General features: G+C 44.8%; 1 protein-coding gene across 4 annotated transcripts in view; it reads left to right on the top strand.

Annotated features, from left to right (window-relative positions):
• KIAA1958 (KIAA1958 ortholog) overlaps positions 1–20,865 on the top strand; it is a 203,706-nt gene that overhangs the window by 107,804 nt on the left and 75,037 nt on the right. For 3 of the 4 annotated variants that reach the window (XM_033926012.1, XM_033926023.1, XM_033926034.1), the window contains exon 3: positions 14,563–15,420. The exons of the other annotated variant lie outside the window; for it this stretch is intronic. In XM_033926012.1, the coding sequence (XP_033781903.1) occupies positions 14,563–15,420 (858 nt within the window). The remainder of the gene's footprint in view (positions 1–14,562; positions 15,421–20,865) is intronic. 4 annotated transcript variants of the gene reach the window in all.

Raw genomic sequence — 20,865 nt, 5'->3', positions numbered from 1 at the left:
ATGACTTCAGGTTTACGGCTGACGAAACTCCTGCGTATGCAACCTATGATTTGCCTTGCTTTGGATGAAGCTTGCTCTACTTGATTTGCAGACTTAATGTCTTCCCTGACAACCACCCCTAGGTCTCTTTCTGCTTCAGTTTTTGTCAAGATCTCGCCATTTAGGGTGTAAATCCTGCATGGATTTCGGCTTCCCAGGTGCATGACTTTGCATTTTTTGGCATTGAAACTGAGTTGCCAGGACCTAGACCAGCGTTCCAGTAGAAGTAGGTCATGCATCATGTCGTCTGCCATTGAATTTTTGCCTGTTGTGCTTTTGCTCACTACATTGATTAGTTTGGCATCATCGGCGAATAATGTTATTCTACCTCGGAGCCCTTCTGTCAAGTCTCTTATGTAGATGTTGAACAAGATCGGGCCCAGGACGGAGCCCTGTGGCATTCCACTTATCACCTCTGACATTTCGGAGGGGGTGCCATTCACCACTACCCTCTGAATCCTTTCTATCCCTCCATCCCCTTGTGCAGCAGACCCCTTGCCCAGCTTCCATTCTTCCCTCCTTCGTGCAGCAGAACCCTTGAGCACCCACCCCCGCCGCGCAGCTGAACTCCGCCGACTGCAACCATAAATAACTTCTGGCAGAGTAGCGTCAGGCCAGCAGCACTCTAAACAGGCTACTTCGTGGCCTTCTATGTGCTGCATTACTGATGACATCATCAGTGACGTGGCAGAGGGAATTCCCCAGTAAGAAGGCCATGAAGCAGCCTATTTAGAGTGCTGCTGGCCTGATGCTGTTCTGTCGGAAGGTATTTATGGTTGTGGTCGGCGGGGTTTGGTTGGGAGGGAAGGATGGAGGGTCAGCGGGGGTTCGACGGTTTGGCTGCACGGTAGGAAGCGCGGCTGCCGACGTCTAGGGCTTATTTTTGGGGGTAGGGCTTATATTAAGACCTACCCTGAAAATCATACTAGGGCTTATTTTTGGGGTAGGTCTTATTTTCGGGGAAACATGGTACTACTACTACCCAAACAGGCCATATGAAGGAAGGACGAAGCAAGCATCTATTAGCACCATAGCTTCCTCATCTTCCTTTGTCTTATGCATTATTTGCATGTGTGCAGACAGCTAGGCCAATGGGAAGAAGTGGGAGCATTAGTGCTTTGTACTTCCTTTGGTTCGCCACATAGGAGCCAACTCTGTGGTTGGCAGTAGGTTCTAAGCATTCTGTGTTTAGCAAGCTTCTTCATTGTGTCCAGGGAGGGTAATTTGTATGGTATTTGGCACCCTAGATTGTCTTAAAACATTGCCATCTATGTCTCATCCCCCAACCCCATGGCAGTTGTTCTAGCTCCAACACACTAACTCTGAATTTTCAATTGCCAGAGCAAGCTGGGGACCAGCAGTTTTATGCCATGACTCTCTATTAAAAATTTATGACTTTAACTGGTTTATTTATAAAAGTTTTTAATTTACTACCAGTAGTAGCAAAAGAAAAGCTTCACTGACCATCAGGAACTATACATTGCAAGAGTGTCTTCAGAGTTCTAAAGACATTTTCCAACTTGTACTAAACTGTTCTGTGCTATCCAGTATAATACAATTGCCACCCTTCTGTCTATGATCTTGTGGTTATATATGTGGTGTGTATGCTTGAGAGAGGTTCTCAGTATACTGCCAAGTTTTAATATTCCTTTTTATCCTGCTAGATCAGTTCATACAGAAGAAGGTGGTGGACATTCTGAACTCCTTCAATGATATGGCTGGTGCAAGCTGAAATCCTTCAGTATTTCACTACCGCCAGCAGATGATGTAGGTTGGGTTGAATTTTGATGGGCCCGAGTCCCTAGAGCACAGACAAATGGCATGTGTCTTTTGTGGTTGAGGCCTTAGGCTAGTATTAGTCCTATGGTTTGGGCCACAGACCTTATCTTTTTGCTTTGAGGTTAATTTCCTTCATAGCTCCAAGCTTTAACCCAGGGGTAGGGAACTCCGGTCCTCGAGAGCCGTATTCCAGTCGGGTTTTCTGGATTTCCTCAATGAATATGCATGAGATCTATGTGCATACACTGCTTTCAATGCATACTCATTGGGGAAATCCTGAAAACCTGACTGGAATACGGCTCTCGAGGACCAGAGTGCCCTACCCCTGCTTTAACCCTTCGGTTATAGCTTGGTGTGACCGGCTGGCATAGGTCCTCTTAAGCATCTGGGTTGTAGGCTACCTCTTCCTTCAACCCCTCCTGGGTTCCCCTTGCAGGAGAAGTCTTTGGGAAAAAAAACCAATTGGGGGGGGGGGTCAGTTCAGGCTTGTTCCATCAGTGCTCTGGGAGAATAAAGTTGGAAAAAAAAGAAAGAAAATGGGTCAAAACTGGAGGAACCACCAAAGTGCCTGGACCCTAGCATTGGGAGTCAGAACTTATGGGGTGGAGGGGGTGTCTGTGTGTCTTGTGGCTGCCTGAGGCATCATGATGTTGGAAGCCAAAGATGCATTATCTGTGGCAGAACAGTACCACTGACTTTTTTTGTTCCTATTGTAATGGAGGTTTCTGTTGGAAGTGTCAGTGGGGGAATTCCTTGCCAATGAAGCATTCAATGCCACATGTGAACAAGGCCTATTGACAAGGGCTGGGAACAGTGGTCATTTTATCTCTATCCCACCAAAGAGAAGGGGAACAGGATGGTGGCATGTTGGTGAACTTGGGAGGTCTGAAAGAAGGCTTCCGATACCATCAGGATGTCTGCCATGTGGGGGTCTATTTGGGAGCCCTGGGAGTTGATTGGCTGTTGAGGTCACCAAGGAAGACAGCAAAGTGCTAGCTTGGGCAAGGCTCAGTTGAGGGGTCCTCAACCTCAGCAATGGAGCAATGGTAGGAGACTAGGCATCAGGTTCACAAGGGCCCCCTAGGAACTTCAATTTTCTTGCCCAAGGGTGCCTCTTTACTAGTGGGGATTCAGAGATGGTATAAACGCTTCTATCTCAGGAATATCCTTAAAAGGATCCCTGGGAGCCAAAGGATGAGTTCTCAAGAGAATCCTTTGAGGGATGGGTTTTTGCTGGAGCTGGGGAAGGATAAGGGATCAAAAAAATCTATTAACAATCCCACTGCCTTCACAGTCTATTCAACCCATTAATAACAAAGAATTCTTTGAAGGATAAGGGATCCCCAGTCATGTAGAGGGAGAACCTTAGTCACTTCATTGACTCTGTGTCTGAGGCCCTTCAGATTTTGGCAACACTCCCAGGATGATGCCTCAGAAGGCCTTTCAAAGCCTTTTCATACTATAAGGCTTTGGTACATATGGAGATGAAAGCTCATGTGAAATACAATTAGCTAGTATCATCTCAGCGTGGTTTCTCCTTAAGGTACAAAAACCTTGGATTGCAAGTGTTTTGCAAGACAAGCAAAACATTTTATTAAATTTTAACTTGATATACAAGCAATGTCTTGCAATACAAGTACATACAGTATATACACATCACAACTGAGCCGATGGTTCTTCTCTCTCTGACGCTGCAGGAGTGTAGTGATTGTTCTAAATAAGCGAGGTCTTGCAATACGAGTACGTATAGTATTTTGTATTAAAGTTTTGAGTTGTGGAATGAATCATCTGAGTTTCCATTATTTCCTATAATTCGCTTTGATATACAGGTGCTTGGATTACAAGCATGCTTCTGGAACGAATTATGCTCGCAAACCAAGGTTTGACTGTATTTGATAAAGCTTGATAGATAAGCCATATAGGAGGTGCCAAATATAAGCAAACACCTTTTGTGTAAGAGTGTGAAAAAACACTTTGGGGATTGCAATAGGTAATTCCATAAAATAGTACAACAATTTGGGCAGCAATATCATTCTTATGGCCGCAATATGACTCAGCCAACCAACCGTCAATCCCTCCCATCTATCTACTTCCAACATTAAATGACATTGCAACTCCAGAAAATTAACCTTATACATGTAAGCGACATCGGCGGTTAACTTAATTCCTAAATATTTGATAAATTTGCAGACCCACCTGAAGGCTTTCTAAAGGTAGCCAAAGCTATGTCTCAGCTCTATTCTATGGCTCCGTACTTCCAACAGCTGTTTTTGCAGCTGAAAGTGGACTCCGCATTAGCACAAGTAACAAAGCATACCTCCCTTCCTAGTGAGGGAGGAGCGATGCTGAAGGACGCCCAGAACTGTAAGGTAGATGTGGTCCTTAAAAGACATTTTGAAGTATTGGCTTTGGGTATCAAAGCTGCAGCAGTTTCCTCCTTTGTGGCACAGGCCTGTCATACAAGATTGCAGACTAGTATCTTGGAGCTGGGGACACCTGTTCCTACATGATTAAGGAAGGAGTCAATTATGTGGCTGATGCACTTTATGACATCATCGGAGACATGAGTAGTGTTTTGGCTTACTCTGTTTCTGCCCGCTGTTTGCTCTGGATCAGACAGTGGGAAGGGAACTCAGCATCCAAGGCCACTCTCGGCAGATTACCCTTCAAGGGGCAGATGATTTTTGGCAAAGGTTTAGATGACTTCATGGCCAGTGTGGCAGATCACAGTCCAAAATCCCTTTCCACTGGGACGGCAAAGGCAGTTTTCATACCTCTAGGAGATCCTTCTAGTTTTCTTCCGGTTACTATTCTCAGAGGCCCTTTCAGGAGTCCAGACAGAGATTTGGCACTTACAGGCCCCAGCAACCCTCAGGTTCCCATGGTGACTCAGCCACCAAGAAGCTACAATGATGCCAGGGTGATGGACACTCCTGTTCAAATCATCAGTTCCTCCTCATGTTGTCAGCTTTCTGGAGGGAATGGGAACAGATTTAATTGGACTGTTGGGTTCTGGACATTAATGGGGAGGGGCACGAGATGACTTTTCTCAGCCCCCTCCAGATCTGTTCATGACTAATGGGAAGCAAAGCTATGGTACAGAATCCTATGTCTTTTTATCAGAAAGAAGATTAGCAAGATAAGAATCTAATCTTTGGTGTACACAGTTTTTCCAACTTTAAGTTTTTATGGACAATCCTAGTGTTGCATGTATGAATATTTTCCAGTTGAGGAGAGGTTATATGTGTGTGCTTGACGCAAAGACTTCTAGCTCTCAGAGAATGAGTCCATTCTCTTGAGTCTAGAGTAGCAAACTTGGAGTAGCTGAGAGAGAAAGAGAACTACATAGAGGAGATTTACAAGGACATTGTAGAGAAGTTTCACCTCCAGTCTGGCAGCTCCTGTGCTGCCTTGGAGGTTTGAGTTTTGGTAAAAGGAGAGCATCACTCTGGTGAAGTAGAAAATAATCCTGTAGCAAGGATCTGCCCACTAGGGGATTCAGTATCCTCTCATACTAAGAATGTGTCTCCAGGGGCTTCTGCCCAGGAAGGAAGGATTAAGACAGCTATTGTAGTTGGTGATCATCTCAGCACAGTGAGGGGAATGGAGGCCAGCACCGAGAACAGCACCAATTGTTTTTTCTTTGGCAGGAAGTCCCACTCCCTTTTTCTTGGAACCAGCCACCTTCCAGCCCTTTAAAGGGCTTTGATTCTTCATGCGGCCATCTTCTCCCAGCACAGTGAGGGGAAAGGAGGCCAGTCGTCCCCCTCACTACACCGAGAACAGCACCAGTTGATTTTTCTTTGGTAGGAAGTCCCACCCCTTCCTCCCAGCCCTTTAAAGGGCTTTGATTCTTCGTGCAGTCATCTTCTCCCAGTATAGTGAGGGGAAGAGAGGCCAGTCGTCCCCCTCATTGCACCGAGAACACCACCAGTGGTTTTTTCTTTGGCAGAAAGCCCCTCCCTCTTCTTCAAACCAGCCACCTTCCTCCCAGCTCTTTAAAGGGTTGCCAAGCAGGCGAGCTTCTCCCACTATTGAGCCCCGCTGAAGGGCCACACCATCCCTTAGGATAGAATGAACAGACAGATGAAGTGCTTACAGAGATTAAGAAAGCTAGCAAATCGGGCAACAGTATAATGGATGGATAAATGTTACATCGGGGAGTGCTAAGGAGATAGAATTCCTAGACTTAATAAATTATTGCTTCTTGGAGCAACTGGTTCAGGAATTGACAAGAGGGGAAGCTATTTTAGATTTAGCCCTTAGTAATTTATAGGGCATAGTAAGGTAATAGTGTTAAGTTCGCTGGGAAACAGTGATCATAACATTAAATCTGAGTTGATACCTGGGCTGAAGTCACTAAGGAAATCTTCTGTAGTAGCACTTAATTGTTGAAAGGGCAACTATGATAAAAGGAGGAAAATGATTAAAAAGAAACTAAAAGAATTGGCCACAAAGGTTAGAACTTTAAATCAGGCATGGACATTGCTTAAAAATATTATCATGGAAGCCCAGACCCGATGTATTCCACATATTAACAAAGGTGAAAAGAAGATCAAACAGCAGCCAGCATGGTTAAAAGGTGAAGTGAAAGAGGTTATTAAAGCCAAAAGAACATCTTTCAAAGAATGGGAAAAAAAAGTCCAAATGAAGAAAATAGCAACATAAGCACTGGCAAGTTAGATGCAAAGCATTGATAAAGAAGGCTAAAAGAAAATATGAAGAGAAACTTGCCACAGAGGAAAAAATAACTTTCTCAGGTACCTCAGGAGAGAGCCTGTGAGGGAATCTCTGGGACCATTGGATCATCAAGAAGAAAAAGGGGCACTTGGGGAGGATAAGGCCATAGTGGAGAGACTGAATTAATTCTTTGCTTCAGTCTTTACGGAAGAAGATGCTGGAGATTTACAGAAATGGTTTTTCAAGGGTGATGATGCAGAGGAACTGAAAGAAATCTCGGTGAACCTGGAAGACATACTATGCTAAATTGATGTTAGAATGATAAATCCACATACACCCAGGGTACTGAAAGAACTCAAATGTGAAATTGCTGATCTTCTGTTAATGATATGTAGCCTGTCACTAATAAAATTGTTCATAGTACCTGAAGATTGGAGAGCAGCCAATGTAACACCAGAGTTCCAGGGGTGATCTGGGAAATTAGAGACTGGCAAACCTAACTTCAGTGTTGAGCAAAATAGTGGACACTATTATAAAGAATAAAATTATAGAATACATAGACAAACATGGTTTAATGGGACATAGTCTGCTTAGGTTCAGCCAAGAGATGTCTTGCTTCACCGGTTTTGAAGGTGTGAATACATATGTGGATAAAGGTGAACTGGTTGATGTAATATCTAGATGTTCAGAAAACTTTTGACAGTTTCTCAGGAGCCTTTCATGAGGAAATTAAAAAGTCATGGGATAGGAGGCAATGTTCTGCTGTGGATTAAGAATTGGTTTCTGGTCAAAAAACAGAGGGTAGGGTTAAATAGCCATTTATTTAAATGGAGGAGGGTGAATAATGGAGTGCTGCAGGGCTCTGTACTGGGACCAGTGCTATTTAAGATTTTTGAGTATTACGTTCATTTCTGGTCATGTATTTCTAAAAAGATATAGCAGAATTAGAAAAGGTTAAAAAAGAACAACTAAAATGATAAAGGGGATGGAGTTCCTCTCATATAAGGAAAGGCTAAAGAGGTTAAGGCTCTTCAGCTTGGAAAAGAGATGGTTGAAGGGGAATTAAAACATAAGAATTGCCGCTGCTGGGTCAGACCAGTGGTCCATCCTGCCCAGCATTCTGCTCACGCGGCGGCCCCCAGGTCAACGACCAGTGCTCTAAATGAGTACAGCCTCAGTTTTGAAACCCTGGAGGGTGTTTTCCCCTACAACAGACTCCGGAAGAGCATTCCAGCTCTCTGGATGAAGAAGAACTTCCTTATGTTATACAGAATCTATCCCCTTTCAACTTTAGAGAATGCCCTCTCGTTCTCCTTACCTTGGAGAGTGTGAACAGTCTGTCTTTATCTACTAAGTCTGTTCCCTTCAGTATTTTGAATGTTTCAATCATGTCTCATCTCAGTCTCCTCTTTTCAAGGAAGAAGAGGCCCAGTTTCTCCAATTTCTCACTGTATGCCAATTCCTCCAGCCCCTTAACCATTTTAGTCGCTCTTCTCTGGACCCTTTCGAGTAGTACCGTGTCCTTCTTCATGTACAGCGACCAGTGCTAGATGCAGTACTCCAGGTGAGGACACACCATGGCCCGGTACAGCAGCATGATAACCTTCTCCAATCTGTTTGTGATCCTTTTCTTTATCATTCCTAGCATTCTGTTTGCTTTTTTTGCTGCTGCAGCGCATTGTGCAGATGGCTTCGTTGAGGTCTACAAAATTCTGAGTGGTGTAGAACGGGTAGAAGTGAATTGATTTTTCACTCTTTCAAAAAGTACAAAGGCTAGGGGACACTCAATTAAAAATGACATAGAAATACTTGTAAAAGAAATAGGAGGAAATATTTTTTCACTCAAAGAATAGTTAAGCTCTGGAACTCATTGCCAGAGGATATAGTAAAAGGAGTTAACATAGCTGGATTTTAAAAAGGTTTGGATAAGCTTCTGGAGGAAAAGTCCATAGTCTTCTGTTGAGACAGACATGGGGGAAGCCACTGCTTACCCTGGGATTGGTAGCATGGAAGGTTGCTACTATTTAGGTTTTTGCCAGGTACTTGTGATCTGAATTGGCCACTGTTGGAAATAGGATACTGGGCTAGAAGGACCATTGGTCTGACTCAATATGGCTATTTTTATATTCTTATGCTTATGATCAAAAGGTGCAGCAGCCTTTGCTTCCTCAGCACTAGGGGTCCAAGTCCCTCTGTCTTTGGCAGTTATGTGGCTTTAGTTCTTTTACATTGAAGACAGCCATGGCTGGATTGCCCAGAGACAGCTAGCATGCAGTCAGTGGTTGCCACTGTAGCAGACATGATCTAAAATCTCATCTACATCTCAGTGAAGTTGATAATATCTAAGGTGGTAGCCCACAGATTACTATAGTTAAAGAAGTAGGTCAGCCAACACAGCCTCCAGGGCTGTGAGTAAGCTGTCTTTCATGGATCACTTGATTTTTGAAGAGGAATTGGGAGAGTCTAAACATCCGAGGCTTCCCACAGAGGAGTGCTTACCATCCAAGGATTAGTGCCAGTTTTGCCTCAGAAGGTATGCAAGGGATTCTTCCAAGGAGGCAAAGTCTCAGAAGACTGAATCCTTTCAAGGAGCTAGAAGAGGAAATAATTATTTACCCCTCCTCTCCATTCAAGGGACCACAGTAAGGTTCTGCATGGCTGCTCAGCAGTGAGAGTGGGTAGACCCTCATTATCTTTGGCCAGTAGGTTCTGGAAGTTGTATCCTCAGGATTATGCTCTGAAATTGTAGTTATGTTTCAGGCACCTTTGTGGAGTCCCCCTGTAACTCCCTGGTCAAAAGGGAGGTCATGCAGCTGATGCTGTAGCATCTACTACTTCTAGGGGAAATTGGAGTTCATGCTGGGCTAGAGCATTGTCAGGTGCCCTACTCCTTCTATTTTGTAGTCCCTAAAAGGGAGGGTTGTATGGCCCATCTTGGACCTCAAAGGGGTCAATACCTCCCTATGCATCCCTTGATTCCAGGTAGAAACTCTACAGTCAATAATCACCTTAATCAGGCCAGACAAGTTTTTCATCTCCCTGGATCTCACAGAGGCATATTTCCACATTGCCATTTGAGCACCCCACAAACATTATCTGCATTTTTGTATGTTAGAAGAACATTTCTAGTTCAGAGTCATGCTCTTCAGCCTGTTTACTGCACCTAGCATGTTTTCTAGATTCATGATGGTGGCAGTTGCATACCTTCAGGAGCAGAGGATTCTCAAGTTCATTCATGACCCAGTTTCTGGAGTGCTTTGGCTGATTGGTGAATTTCACCAAGACCCAGTTTCCAGCTCAGGAAATGAAGTAACCTAGGGCAGGGGTAGGCAATTCTGCTCCTTGAGAGCCGGAGCCAGGTCAAGTTTTCAGGATATCCACAATGAATATGTATGAGATGGATTTGCATGCACTGCTTCCTTGAGATGCAAATCTATCTCATGCATATATCCTGAAAACCTGACCTGGCTCCGGCTCTCGAGGATCGGAATTGCCTACCCCCATTCTAGGGTATGGTTCAGTACAGGAGACAAATGTTGGATTGCATTTTGAAGCTCCAGGCACAAAAGAAGAGTCTCTGTACACCAGATGCCCCTTGGCCTGGGATTACCTGCAGCTCCTGAGGGTCCATGGCAGTCACATGTAACCCCTTCAATAAGTATTGTAATCCTGTTGGACTCCAAGTTCTCAGGTATTCAAGGCTCAAATACCCCCAATAGGCTCTCTCCGCAAGAAGCTGTGGTGGTGGGATAACACCCACCACATACTGAGAGGGATTCTGTTGGATTTACTCCAATGGGCGATTCTCACCTCTGATGTGAATTTGTCAGGTTGGAGAGCCCATTGCTTCAGTCAGGTAACAGGGGGGCTCTGGATGCATCCTGGCCCAGCAATCAGCTGGAAGTACAAGCCCATTTGGGGATCATTAATTTCCTTTCCCTTTTGCAGGTAAAGATAGTTCAAGTGATCCAGCATTGCTACAACAGTTGCCTACATCAACAGGCAAGGGGGCACCCAGAGTGTGGCGGTGGCCTTGGAAACCAGATTCCTTCAACAGTAGATGTAGAGGCACATCAAAGTGATCTCAGCAAGTCCATATTGTGGGCATGGGCAAAGTACCCCTGCTTTTTCTGAAACCGAAAGGAGTCTGGCTCAGAAGGGATCAGTGCTCTTGTCTATATGTGTTCCCATCTTGGCTTCTGATAAGCAGAGTGCTCTGGAAAAATAGCCAGGCACCCCTTCTGGGTTGATTCTGATTACCTTTGACTGGCCATGATGTCCATAGTGAATGGATTTGTCTTCTCAAGAAATGCCTACTGAACTTTCTGAGGAGTAGGGATCTTCTTGTGCAGGGTCCAGTTCTCATGGAAGACCCAGATTCCTTTTGGTTTACAGCCAGGTCCTTGAGAGGCACTGCTTAAAACACACAGGTTATTTGGCCTTTTATCATCTCAACCATGCTGAAGTCCCACACATCTTTCTTATATATTTGGATTTGGAGAATCTTTGAGGGATGGCATATGGTTTTCCACCTCTTTCCTTGGTGAGCCCAGGTCCATTCTATTCAAGTTCCCGCAGAAGGGTCTGGACCATGTGTTTGTTCTGAATTCTTTAAAGATCCACATAGTGGCCCTCCCATATTTCAGAAAGAAGGTATTTGAGATTTCCAAAGTGGTTCAGGCAGGCATTGTGAAGTTTCTTAAGGGAGTTAACTATATTTGTGTGTATCCCCCCCCTTCATTCATTTCTCCCTCACTGGGACCTGACCTTTGTCCTCACACCTTGTGTCCTCCCGTTGAGCCTGGCATCTTTGAGAGAGCTCTCACTGAAGGTAGTTTTTCTGGTGGTCGTTTGTTCAACTAGGAGGGTTTCAGAGTTTCCAGCCCTCTCCTGCAGGGAGTCCTATTTGCCATTCTCAAGCACTAAACCATTCCTCTAAACTGTTCTGCCTAAGCTAAGGTGACTTCTCTCTTCCATGTCAATCAGGTGATGCCTTTGCTGGCCAACTCAGAAAGATCAGCAATAGTACAGTTGTAGAAGTTACACAAGTTGGATGCCCTTAGGGTGCTTTTGCAGTACCTTAAAGTGACTAATCCTTTTTGACTGTGGAACCCACTCTTCATATAGTTCCAGCATATATCTAATATAATAAAATAGTAGGACACGCATGCGCACTAAAAAAATTGTGTTCCCTGATCCGTCGCGGAAACACGAGTGCGCATGCGCAGGTTTTACGTCACCGAACTCTGTTCCTCCTCCACCATGCCACGCCAGCCATGTCCGCCGCCGGCCTCGAGCTCCTGGGGGCTGGCGGTGCGAGCCGCCCAGCTGCTGCTGAGGCCCCGCTTCTCGCTTCCGCCCTACACTCTCTTCAATTCCTCCAGGCAGTGGCAGACCAAACAGGACCCGATCGGACACCAGGGTTCTACACACTCGCGGAACCCAAGGTAATGTTCACAAAGAAGTTATTTTTAAGTTCAGCAGACCCCAAGGTAATGTTGTGGCCGAAGTTATTTTTTAAGTTCTAAGCTGTCGCCGCGGCTCCTCTCACGAGCCGCACCTGCGTCGGAGAAGGCTTCCGACGCAGGCAGGGATCGTGAGAGAAGCAGAACTTAAAATTAACTTCGGACACAACTAAGGGAGTCATGGCAACAAAGCATTGGGCATTACTCACGATCCCGGCCGCTCCTCACACCCACTAGCCTGCAAAACAGCTTCCCACGAGGAAATAAGCAAAATGGCCCTACACTCACAGACCCGCGAGCAGGGTTGCCATGGAAACGCAGTCGCAAGGGTCAGTGAGAGGGGATCAGTAGCGACATGCACAGCAGGGGCTTAGAGGGCAAGAGAGTTGCAGTTGGAGAGATTGAGGATGGGAATGTTCAGATAAAGAACTGAGACTGAAGAAGGAATTAAAAAAAAAGAAAAAAGGAAGAGACACCTACAGGGAAGTTTGCAAGAATCAGGAACATATAGAGATAGGAGAGCAGAGACTCCTGCAAGAACAGAAAAAGAGCAAAGAGACTGGGGATGAGAAAGAGAGCAGAGATGCTTGCAGGGAGAAAAAGCAAGGCACTAATGTTACAGCTGAAGAGTGCAGAGTGAGGAAGAAAGCAGAGACAGCGCTACACAGGGAAATGGAGGGAGGAAAGAGAGAAAGAAAAAGACAGACAGACATATATTCTAGCACCCGTTAATGTAACGGGCTTAACGGATTTCCATGGAAATATGCTGCTCAGGGGGATGGGAGGCAGGCAAGCTGGGAGGCAATGGAGGGGGGGGTTTCAATGGAAGGCAGGCTGGCATCGGAGAGGGGAAGAAGGAGGCACTGGGGGCACTAAGGACATAGGAAGGGGCACTGAGGGCACTATGAACATAGGAAGGGGCACTAAGGACATAGGAAGGAGGTACAGGGAGATTCACAGACAGAAAAAATGACAGACAGGCAGCATGCAAGGAGAGAGAGAGACAAAGAAAAAAAATACCCAGACAGACAGACATTCTACTGCAGGACAGGGTAGGTAAAAGGAAGGGAGAATGGACAGGGGGAGCAGGCAAGGGGTGGTGGTGGACAGCCAAGGAAAAAGAAAGATAGAAAGCGCAAAGGACAGACAGAGAGAGAGAAAGAATTAAAGACAGACATACACACATATATTCTAGCACCCGTTAATGTAACGGGCTATAAGACTAGTTCTGCAATAAAAGGTAGTAGTATATGGGCTGCATGCACGTTGAACTTGAGCTGAGTTGACTACTTTTGCTGAAGCCTGAGCTGTGATCCCAGGAGATATCTGTAAGGTGATGATATGGTTATTACTACATTTCTTAGAGAAGCATCATAAGATTGATGTGCTGGTCAGAAGCACAGCAAATTTTGACAGAGTTGTGTTGCAGAGGGTCTTGTCTTCTCTTGCCTCTTTACCCACTGCTTTTGTGCACCCCATTTGTCTGGACTGGTTGAAAAGAATGAAAAGACAGGTGAGATTTACTCATACCTGTTAATTTTGTTCCCTTGAATCCTGCTAGACCAGTCTAGTGCCCACCATGAAGATTACAGCACTGGATTGTTTACAGGTTCTGTCTGCTCTATTCTGTAAATAATTATACAGTTGATAATGTTTAATTGTTTTTCAGTAGATTCCCTATGAGAAGAAGAGTACCTTAATGGTTAGAGCACTGGGCTGACAACCAGGGAAGCCAGGATTCAAATCTAACTGCTGTTCCTTGTCACCAGGGGCAAATCATGTAACTCTCTCCATTGCTTTAGGTAAACATTTAGAATGTAAACCTTCTGGGGGACAGAGAAATGGTCAGTGTACCTGAATATAACTCGTCTTAAGGTACTGAAAAAGATATGAACAAAATTAAAAAAAAGAAATAATTGGGTCCTGTTCTGCTTGGGCAATTGCATACTGAAGGGGTTCCAAACTGTATCATCCTTCATAAGGATGATGTCACTGGAATAGTTCAGAATCTCTACCTGAGGTAGGAGGGACGCAAGCTTTGTCTTGGCTGATCTAATAGGATTCAAGGAAAGTGAACTAACTGGTATGAATAAATTTCACCTTGTTTTTCATTTTACTTTGTTTTAATTTTGACACATTTTTGTTCAGTTCAAATATAAATTGGAACCAGTACAACCTCTGGTTTCACAAATGAAGCAATTAAGAATAGGTTTATTCTGATGAGGACCCTGCTTATTGCAGTGGAATAAAATTCAGGCTTTCTATATTGTATATTTCTTCCAAAATGAAGACCCTGTCAAATATCAGGTTTTCCCACAAATCTTCAATCACTTAAGTGTACAGCAATGACACGAAGAACTCATTTCAATTTTTTTTGCCATGGTCTTGTACATCATTTGTGAAACTACTGATGTTGGGCTTTTCAGTCATGAGACAGGTATGTAATACTGTTTTCTAATGATCTTTGAGAAGTGGATACTTAAATTTTCCTTATACATTTTTTTTTTTTAAGAAAAATAAATTGTGAACAATGTACTCCCCAAATTCACCAGTTCCCCTTCTCCTTTCTTCCCCCCACCCTTCTCCTTTTTGGTTTCAGATCAGGATGAGGCCGCAGCTGAGCTGAATCGTGAACAGAATGAGAAAACCATCCGGAGCACTCAGACAGCTCTTCGCAACTTCCGGGAGTTCCTTATCGCCAAATATCCATCAGAGGCGAGAGAAATTTATGTCATCCCTTGCAAAGAACTTGATGCTTATTTGGCTTCTTTCTTTGTGGATGCCAGACAGAAAGATGGTTCTGAATATGAACCAAATAGCCTAGCCAATTATCAATGTGGGCTAGAGCGGTATCTTAAAGAACACAGGTATGGATACAGTATTACAAGGGATAAAGAGTTCAAGAGATCCCAAGAAGCTCTGAAGCAAAAACAGATAGAATTAAGATGCAAAGGTAAAGGAAACAAGCCACATAAATCCATGAAGCTTACCTTTGCTGATGAACTCATACTACGCAAACGAGGTCTATTGAGTCGCTATAATCCGGAAGGACTGCTGAACTTGGTCTGGCTCAATAACACTAAGGCTTTTGGGCACTGTACAGGCTTTCATGGGTCCACGCTAAAATGGGGAGATGTCAGACTTCGGGTGTTGGAGACAGGTCTTGAATACTTGGAGTGGATGGGTCAGGAAAGTCCTGATGCCAAAACCAAGAGAGCAGGCACTGAATGTAGAGTGTATGCCACTCCTCATGCCCCTCAGACATGTCCAGTACAAGATTACAAAGAGTATGCTCAAAGGCGACCCCCAGCAATGCGTTATGAAGACGCTCCATTCTACCTGTCCATAAAGCCGGTTGTCAATCTGGCTGCACTTCATTGGTACAACTGCCAAGCCCTGGGGAAAAACAAACTTGCAAAGATGGTCAAAACAATGTGTGAGAAAGGCAACATCCCTGGTAGGAAAACCAACTTTAGTGTATACCAGAGCTGTAGTACCCTCTCTGAAGCACAGAGTAATCAATTGGTACTAATCTGTAACAATTTAAGCCAACAAGCTGCCCAGTCCATGGCAAGCCACTCTGGTCCTGGTAACTTCATTGTCTCTGCCTCTTATGACTCTTCTTCAGACACAGCCTGAAAAATAACATTTGTGGAATCATTTTCTATCTCATACTGTGGATCGTTACCAGTAGTACACTTCAGATATGACTGTATTCCATTTCCCTCCTCCCACAGTATTAATTCACTTTATAAAATTATATATATATATATATATATATATAATATATATATATATTTTGTTACAAAAATGTTGATAGTTTAGTAATATTAACATAGTATTTATATTGTACCATTTAAAATAAAAACTGCTCAATAGTAAAGTTCAGGTGTAGCCTTTTACAAAAGCAAATAGTTCTCAGGCTATCAAGCCAGGAAGGAAACAAAACTCTGACCCTTAGGTGCAGAAAAATGTGAGTAGAGAACTCCCAGGAGCAGTCATCTTTTTATTAAATATCAAATTGTAGCATCTTAATTTGGAAGATGTTAACTTTTTTTTATGGTGAATCCTCCTGAATTTGCCCCAAAACTTTGTGATGTGAAAAAAGTTTGCCTCTTCTCCAATATCCACTATTATCCCAGGACAAGCAGGCAGCATATTCTCACTGATGGGTGACATCACTGACGGAGCCCCGGTACGGACCACTTTAAAAGTGCATCGCCACTTTAAGTCTTTAGAAAGTTCGCAATAGCCCGAACAGCGCATGCGCAAGTGCCTTCCTGCCCTCAGTTTCTTATTTTCCGCAGAGCTAAGACGCGCTTTCAACACTTGTTGAAATTTTTTCTTTCACTGTCTTCCCGCTCTTGCGGAATTGACTCTTTTGTTATTTTTTTTTCTTTTACTTTCTTTATTCGATCTGAGTGTAAAAAAAAAAAAATCGTAAAGATTTTTGTTTTTTTCCCTCGCAGGTTAGGTTTGGCCCGGCAGGTCCTGTTCGACCACCTTGGCCTCCGATTTCTACCTAGCTGGGGCTGTTTTTCTGCTGATGTCCTGCTCATATATGGGTTTTAAAAAGTGTGGTCGCTGTGTTCGGCCCATTTCAGTAACTGACCCGCATTGCTGGTGCCTCCAGTGCTTAGGGCCTGAGCACTGTCCGGAAACTTGCTCCTGCTGCTCTTCTTCAAAAAAGAACATTGAAGAATTACCTGATCCAGCAAAAACTACTCTTCGGCATTGCATTGGAGGGTGAGTCTACATCGACACCGACTTCAACGGTGCCGGCCAAGGTGACACCGCACCACTTGACACCGATGGAAACAACTCCGGTGTCACAGTCATCTGTGGGTAAGCCAGCTAAGAAGCCTTCCCCCACTCCGTCTGGGCCTCAGGTCAAAGTAGCAGTGAGGCAAGTCCTGCTGACCTTGAAGAGGCCCAAAAAGCGCTTCGCTCTGATATCGGTGAGTGCCTCCTCATCGCCGGAGCATAGAGCGGCACCGAATGTACCAGCAAAAAAGCCAACGGTACCGGTGCTTACGCTTAAGCAAAAGATAGACAACTTGTTTAAGAAGGAACTGGGTGAGCATTTTCAAATGCTGACACTGACCCAACTTCTGCCTGTGTCGATACCGACCCTACCTCCCCGGTGCCAGTCTGGTCTGAGCCCTTGACACCGGTTGCACCTGCTTTGGAGTCTCCATCGGTGCAGATGCTTCCCATCAGTGAATTGGCAACGTCAGCTTGCCGACACCAGTCATCCTTGACTCAGACATCACTAGAGTCGACTCCAGTGCAGTCCTGTAGGGCATTGCAGAAGCTTAAATATCTTGAGCCTTCGAGGACATAATTTGAGGTTGAGGGGTGGTATATTCAAGAGTAATGTTAGGAAATTCTACTTTATGGAGACGGTGGTGGATGCCTGGAATGCGCTTCCGAGAGAGGTGGTAGAGAGGAAAACGGTGACGGAATTCAAAGAACTGTGGGATGAACACAGGATCTAGAATCAAAATAATAGTAAATATTGAACAACTAAGGGGAGTACTGGGCAGACTTGCATGGTATGTGTCTGTATATGGCCTTTTGGTTGAGGTTGGGCTGGGGAGGGCTTCAATGGCTGGAAGGGTGTGGATGGGCTGGAGTGAGCATTGATGGAGACTTCAGCAATTGGCACCCAAGCACAGTACTGGGTAGAGCTTTGGATTCTTGCCCAGAAATAGCTAAGAAGAAAAAAATTTAAATTGAATCAGGTTGGGCAGACTGGATGGACCATTCGGGTCTTTATCTGCCGTCATCTACTATGTTACTTTCCGTGTGGCAGCAATGTCAGTAGCCATGAGACGTCTGGCCTGGCTTCATGTATCTGAGCTGGACATAAATCATCAGGACAGGCTTGCAAATGCTCCCTGTCTGGGAGATGAGCTTTTTGGTTCCTTCATGGACACAACTACTCAGAAGTTGTCAGCTCATGAGACCAGATGGGACACTCTGGTCAAGCCTAAGAAAAAACTTCCACCTTCTCATCCTTTCAGACCGGCTTTTTACCAGGAAAGGTTTGCTGCCAAGTCTGCTGCTCTTCCTCAGTCCCAACCTAGAAGACAAGCAGCAGCCTGTCAACAGCAGAAACCATAGGCTGTCCCCCCAAAACCTGCACAGCTTTTTTGACATGTTTCTTCAGAGCATAGCCAACATCGATACTCTCTAGTCTTCACCTCAGCCCATCGGAGGCCGTCTCCAATATTTCATCACTCGCTGGGAGCTCTTAACATCAGACCTCTGGGTCCTAACCATCATTCGTCAGGGTTACACTCTCCATTTTCACATCCTGCCCACAGACCATCCTCCAAAAGAGTCTACCTTGGACCCTGCACAGTCCTCCCTTCTTCTCCAGGAGGTTCAATCCCTTCTCCTGTTTAATGCCATTGAGGAAGTTCCCCTTTCTAAGCAGAATCAGGGATTCTACTCCCGTTACTTCTTAGTTCCAAAGAAGATGGGAGGACTGTGACCCATTCTGGATCTCGGAGCTCTCAACAAATTTCTAGTCAAGGAGAAATTTTGGATGCGCTCCCTTGCCCTGCTTTATCCTCTCCTCAATCAGGAAGACTGGCTTTGCTCTTTGGATCTCAAGGAAGCCTATACACATATCCCAATTCATCCGGCTTCCCGGAAGTACCTCCGTTTTCAGATCAATCAAAGTCACTACCAGTACAAGATACTTCCATTCGGCCGGGTATCTTCTCCAAGAGTCCTCACGAAGTGCTTGATTGTAGTGGCCGCATCTCTCCTAACACACGGTCTCCAAGTCTTTCCTTACCTGGACAACTGGTTGATCAAAGCTGTATCCTCTCAGGAAGTGGTCCAAGCAACATCTCAGACCATCTCCTTTCTTCAGGTTCTAGGATTCGAAGTCAACTTTTCCAAATCACATCTCATTCCAACTCATCATCTTCAGTTCATTGGAGTTATCCTAGACACCACTCTCATGAGAGCGTTTCTCCCTCCAGATCGCGTTCAGGCTCTCATCTGCCTTTGTCAGCAATTGCTTCCTCTTCAATCCATCACTGCAAGACACATGATGGTTCTGCTGGGCCACTGTACATGTCACTACATTAGCAAGACTACACCTTCGTACTCCTCAGTGGACCCTTGCCTCTCAATGGTCTCAAGCGACGGATCGTCTCTCTCAGCAAATATCTGTAACATCATCTTTTCTGCAGTCGCTTCACTGGTGGATGACCTCCAGTCTATCCAGAGGTCTCCTTTTTCACTTACCCCTTCATCACAAAGTCATTCCGAGGGATATATCCCCTTATGCTTGGGGGGCACATATGGACGATCTCCAAACTTAGGGTCTTTGGACCGCCAGGGAGCAGAAATTTCACATCAGTTTCCTGGAGCTCAGAGCAATGTTCTATGCCCTCAAGGCCTTCCATCATTTGCCCCCAAGATCTCCTCCTTTGCACGGACAATCAAGTAGCAATGTACTACATAAACAAGCAAGGAGGCACGGGCTCTCCTGTTATGTCTGGAAGGCCAAAAAATTTGGACTTGGGTAACGGCTTGTAACCTTTTCTTAAAGGTTGTCTACATTCAAGGGGAGAAGAATTCCCTAGCAGACAACCTCAGCAGAATTCTTCAGCCTCATGAATGGACTCTCAACTCTGCAGCTCTCGAGTCCATCTTTGCTCAGTGGGGCACTCCACAAGTGGACTTGTTTGTGGCTCCCCACAATCGCCAGTTGGCCCTAGTTTTGCTCCAGACTTTCATCTCCATCTGGAAGCTGATGCCTTTCTTCTGGATTGGACGGGCCTGTTTCTATAGGCATTCCCTCCAATTCCTCTCATGTTGAGGACTCTGTTCAAACTCAAACGAGAGGCGGCCACCATGATCTTCTTTGCTCCATGGTGACCCAGGAAACATTGGTTCTACCTTCTGCTTCAGCTCAGCTCCAGGGAACCAATACCTCTTCAAGTTTTTCCTACTCTGCTTACTCAAAGTCAGGACTCACTTCTGCATCCCAACCTGCAATCATTACACCTGACAGCTTGGCTTCTCTTGGGCTGAATTCTTCTGATTTATATCTCTCAGCCTGTTCGACACATCATTGATGCTTCCAGGAAACCAGCCACCCAGCAATGTTATCCACAAAAGTGGACTAGGTTTTCTTCCTTGTGTCTTCATCATCATGATCCCAGTTCTTTGGCAGTGGAATTGGTGTTAGATTATTTCCTTTATCTATCTGATTCTGGTCTCGTCTACATCTATCAGAGTCCATCTTGGTGCTATTACAGCTTTTCACATGCCAGTCGAGGGAAAACCTCTTACTGCTCATCCTTTGGTCTCCAGATTCATGAAAGGACTTTTCAATGTTAAACCACCTCTCAAGCCTCCGCCTGTTGTCTGGGACCTTAATGTGGTTCTTTCTAGTTTGATGAAGCCCCATTTGAGCGAATGGCCACAGCTCATATAAAGTTTCTCACCTGGAAAGTTGTCTTCCTTATTGCTCTCACCTCTGCCAGGAGGGTCAGTGAGTTACAAACGTTGGTGGCAGATCCACCCTTCACAGTTTTTCACCATGATAAAGTTGGCATGGAGTTTCATCTCAATCAGTCGATTGTTCTACCAGTGTTTTTTCCTAACTCATTCTCACACTGAAGAAACCGCTAGTCTGTAAGCGTGTTTTGGCCTATTATATTGACCGGACAAAGCCTCATTGTACTTCTCCCCAACTGTTCATCTCATTTGATCCAAACAAGTTGGGGCATTCTGTTTCCAAGAGAACGATTTCCAACTGGCTGGTTGCCTGTATCTCATTCTATTATGCTCAGACTGGACTGGCACTGGAGAGTCGTGTCACAACCCACAAAATTAGAACTATGGCTGCTTCTGTTGCTTTCCTTAGATCTAC

Source organism: Geotrypetes seraphini, chromosome 1, assembly GCF_902459505.1.
Source record: "Geotrypetes seraphini chromosome 1, aGeoSer1.1, whole genome shotgun sequence".
NCBI lineage: Eukaryota > Metazoa > Chordata > Amphibia > Gymnophiona > Dermophiidae > Geotrypetes > Geotrypetes seraphini.
The sequence above is the reverse complement of the archived record's forward strand: the minus strand, read 5'-3'. Positions and strand labels throughout refer to the sequence as shown.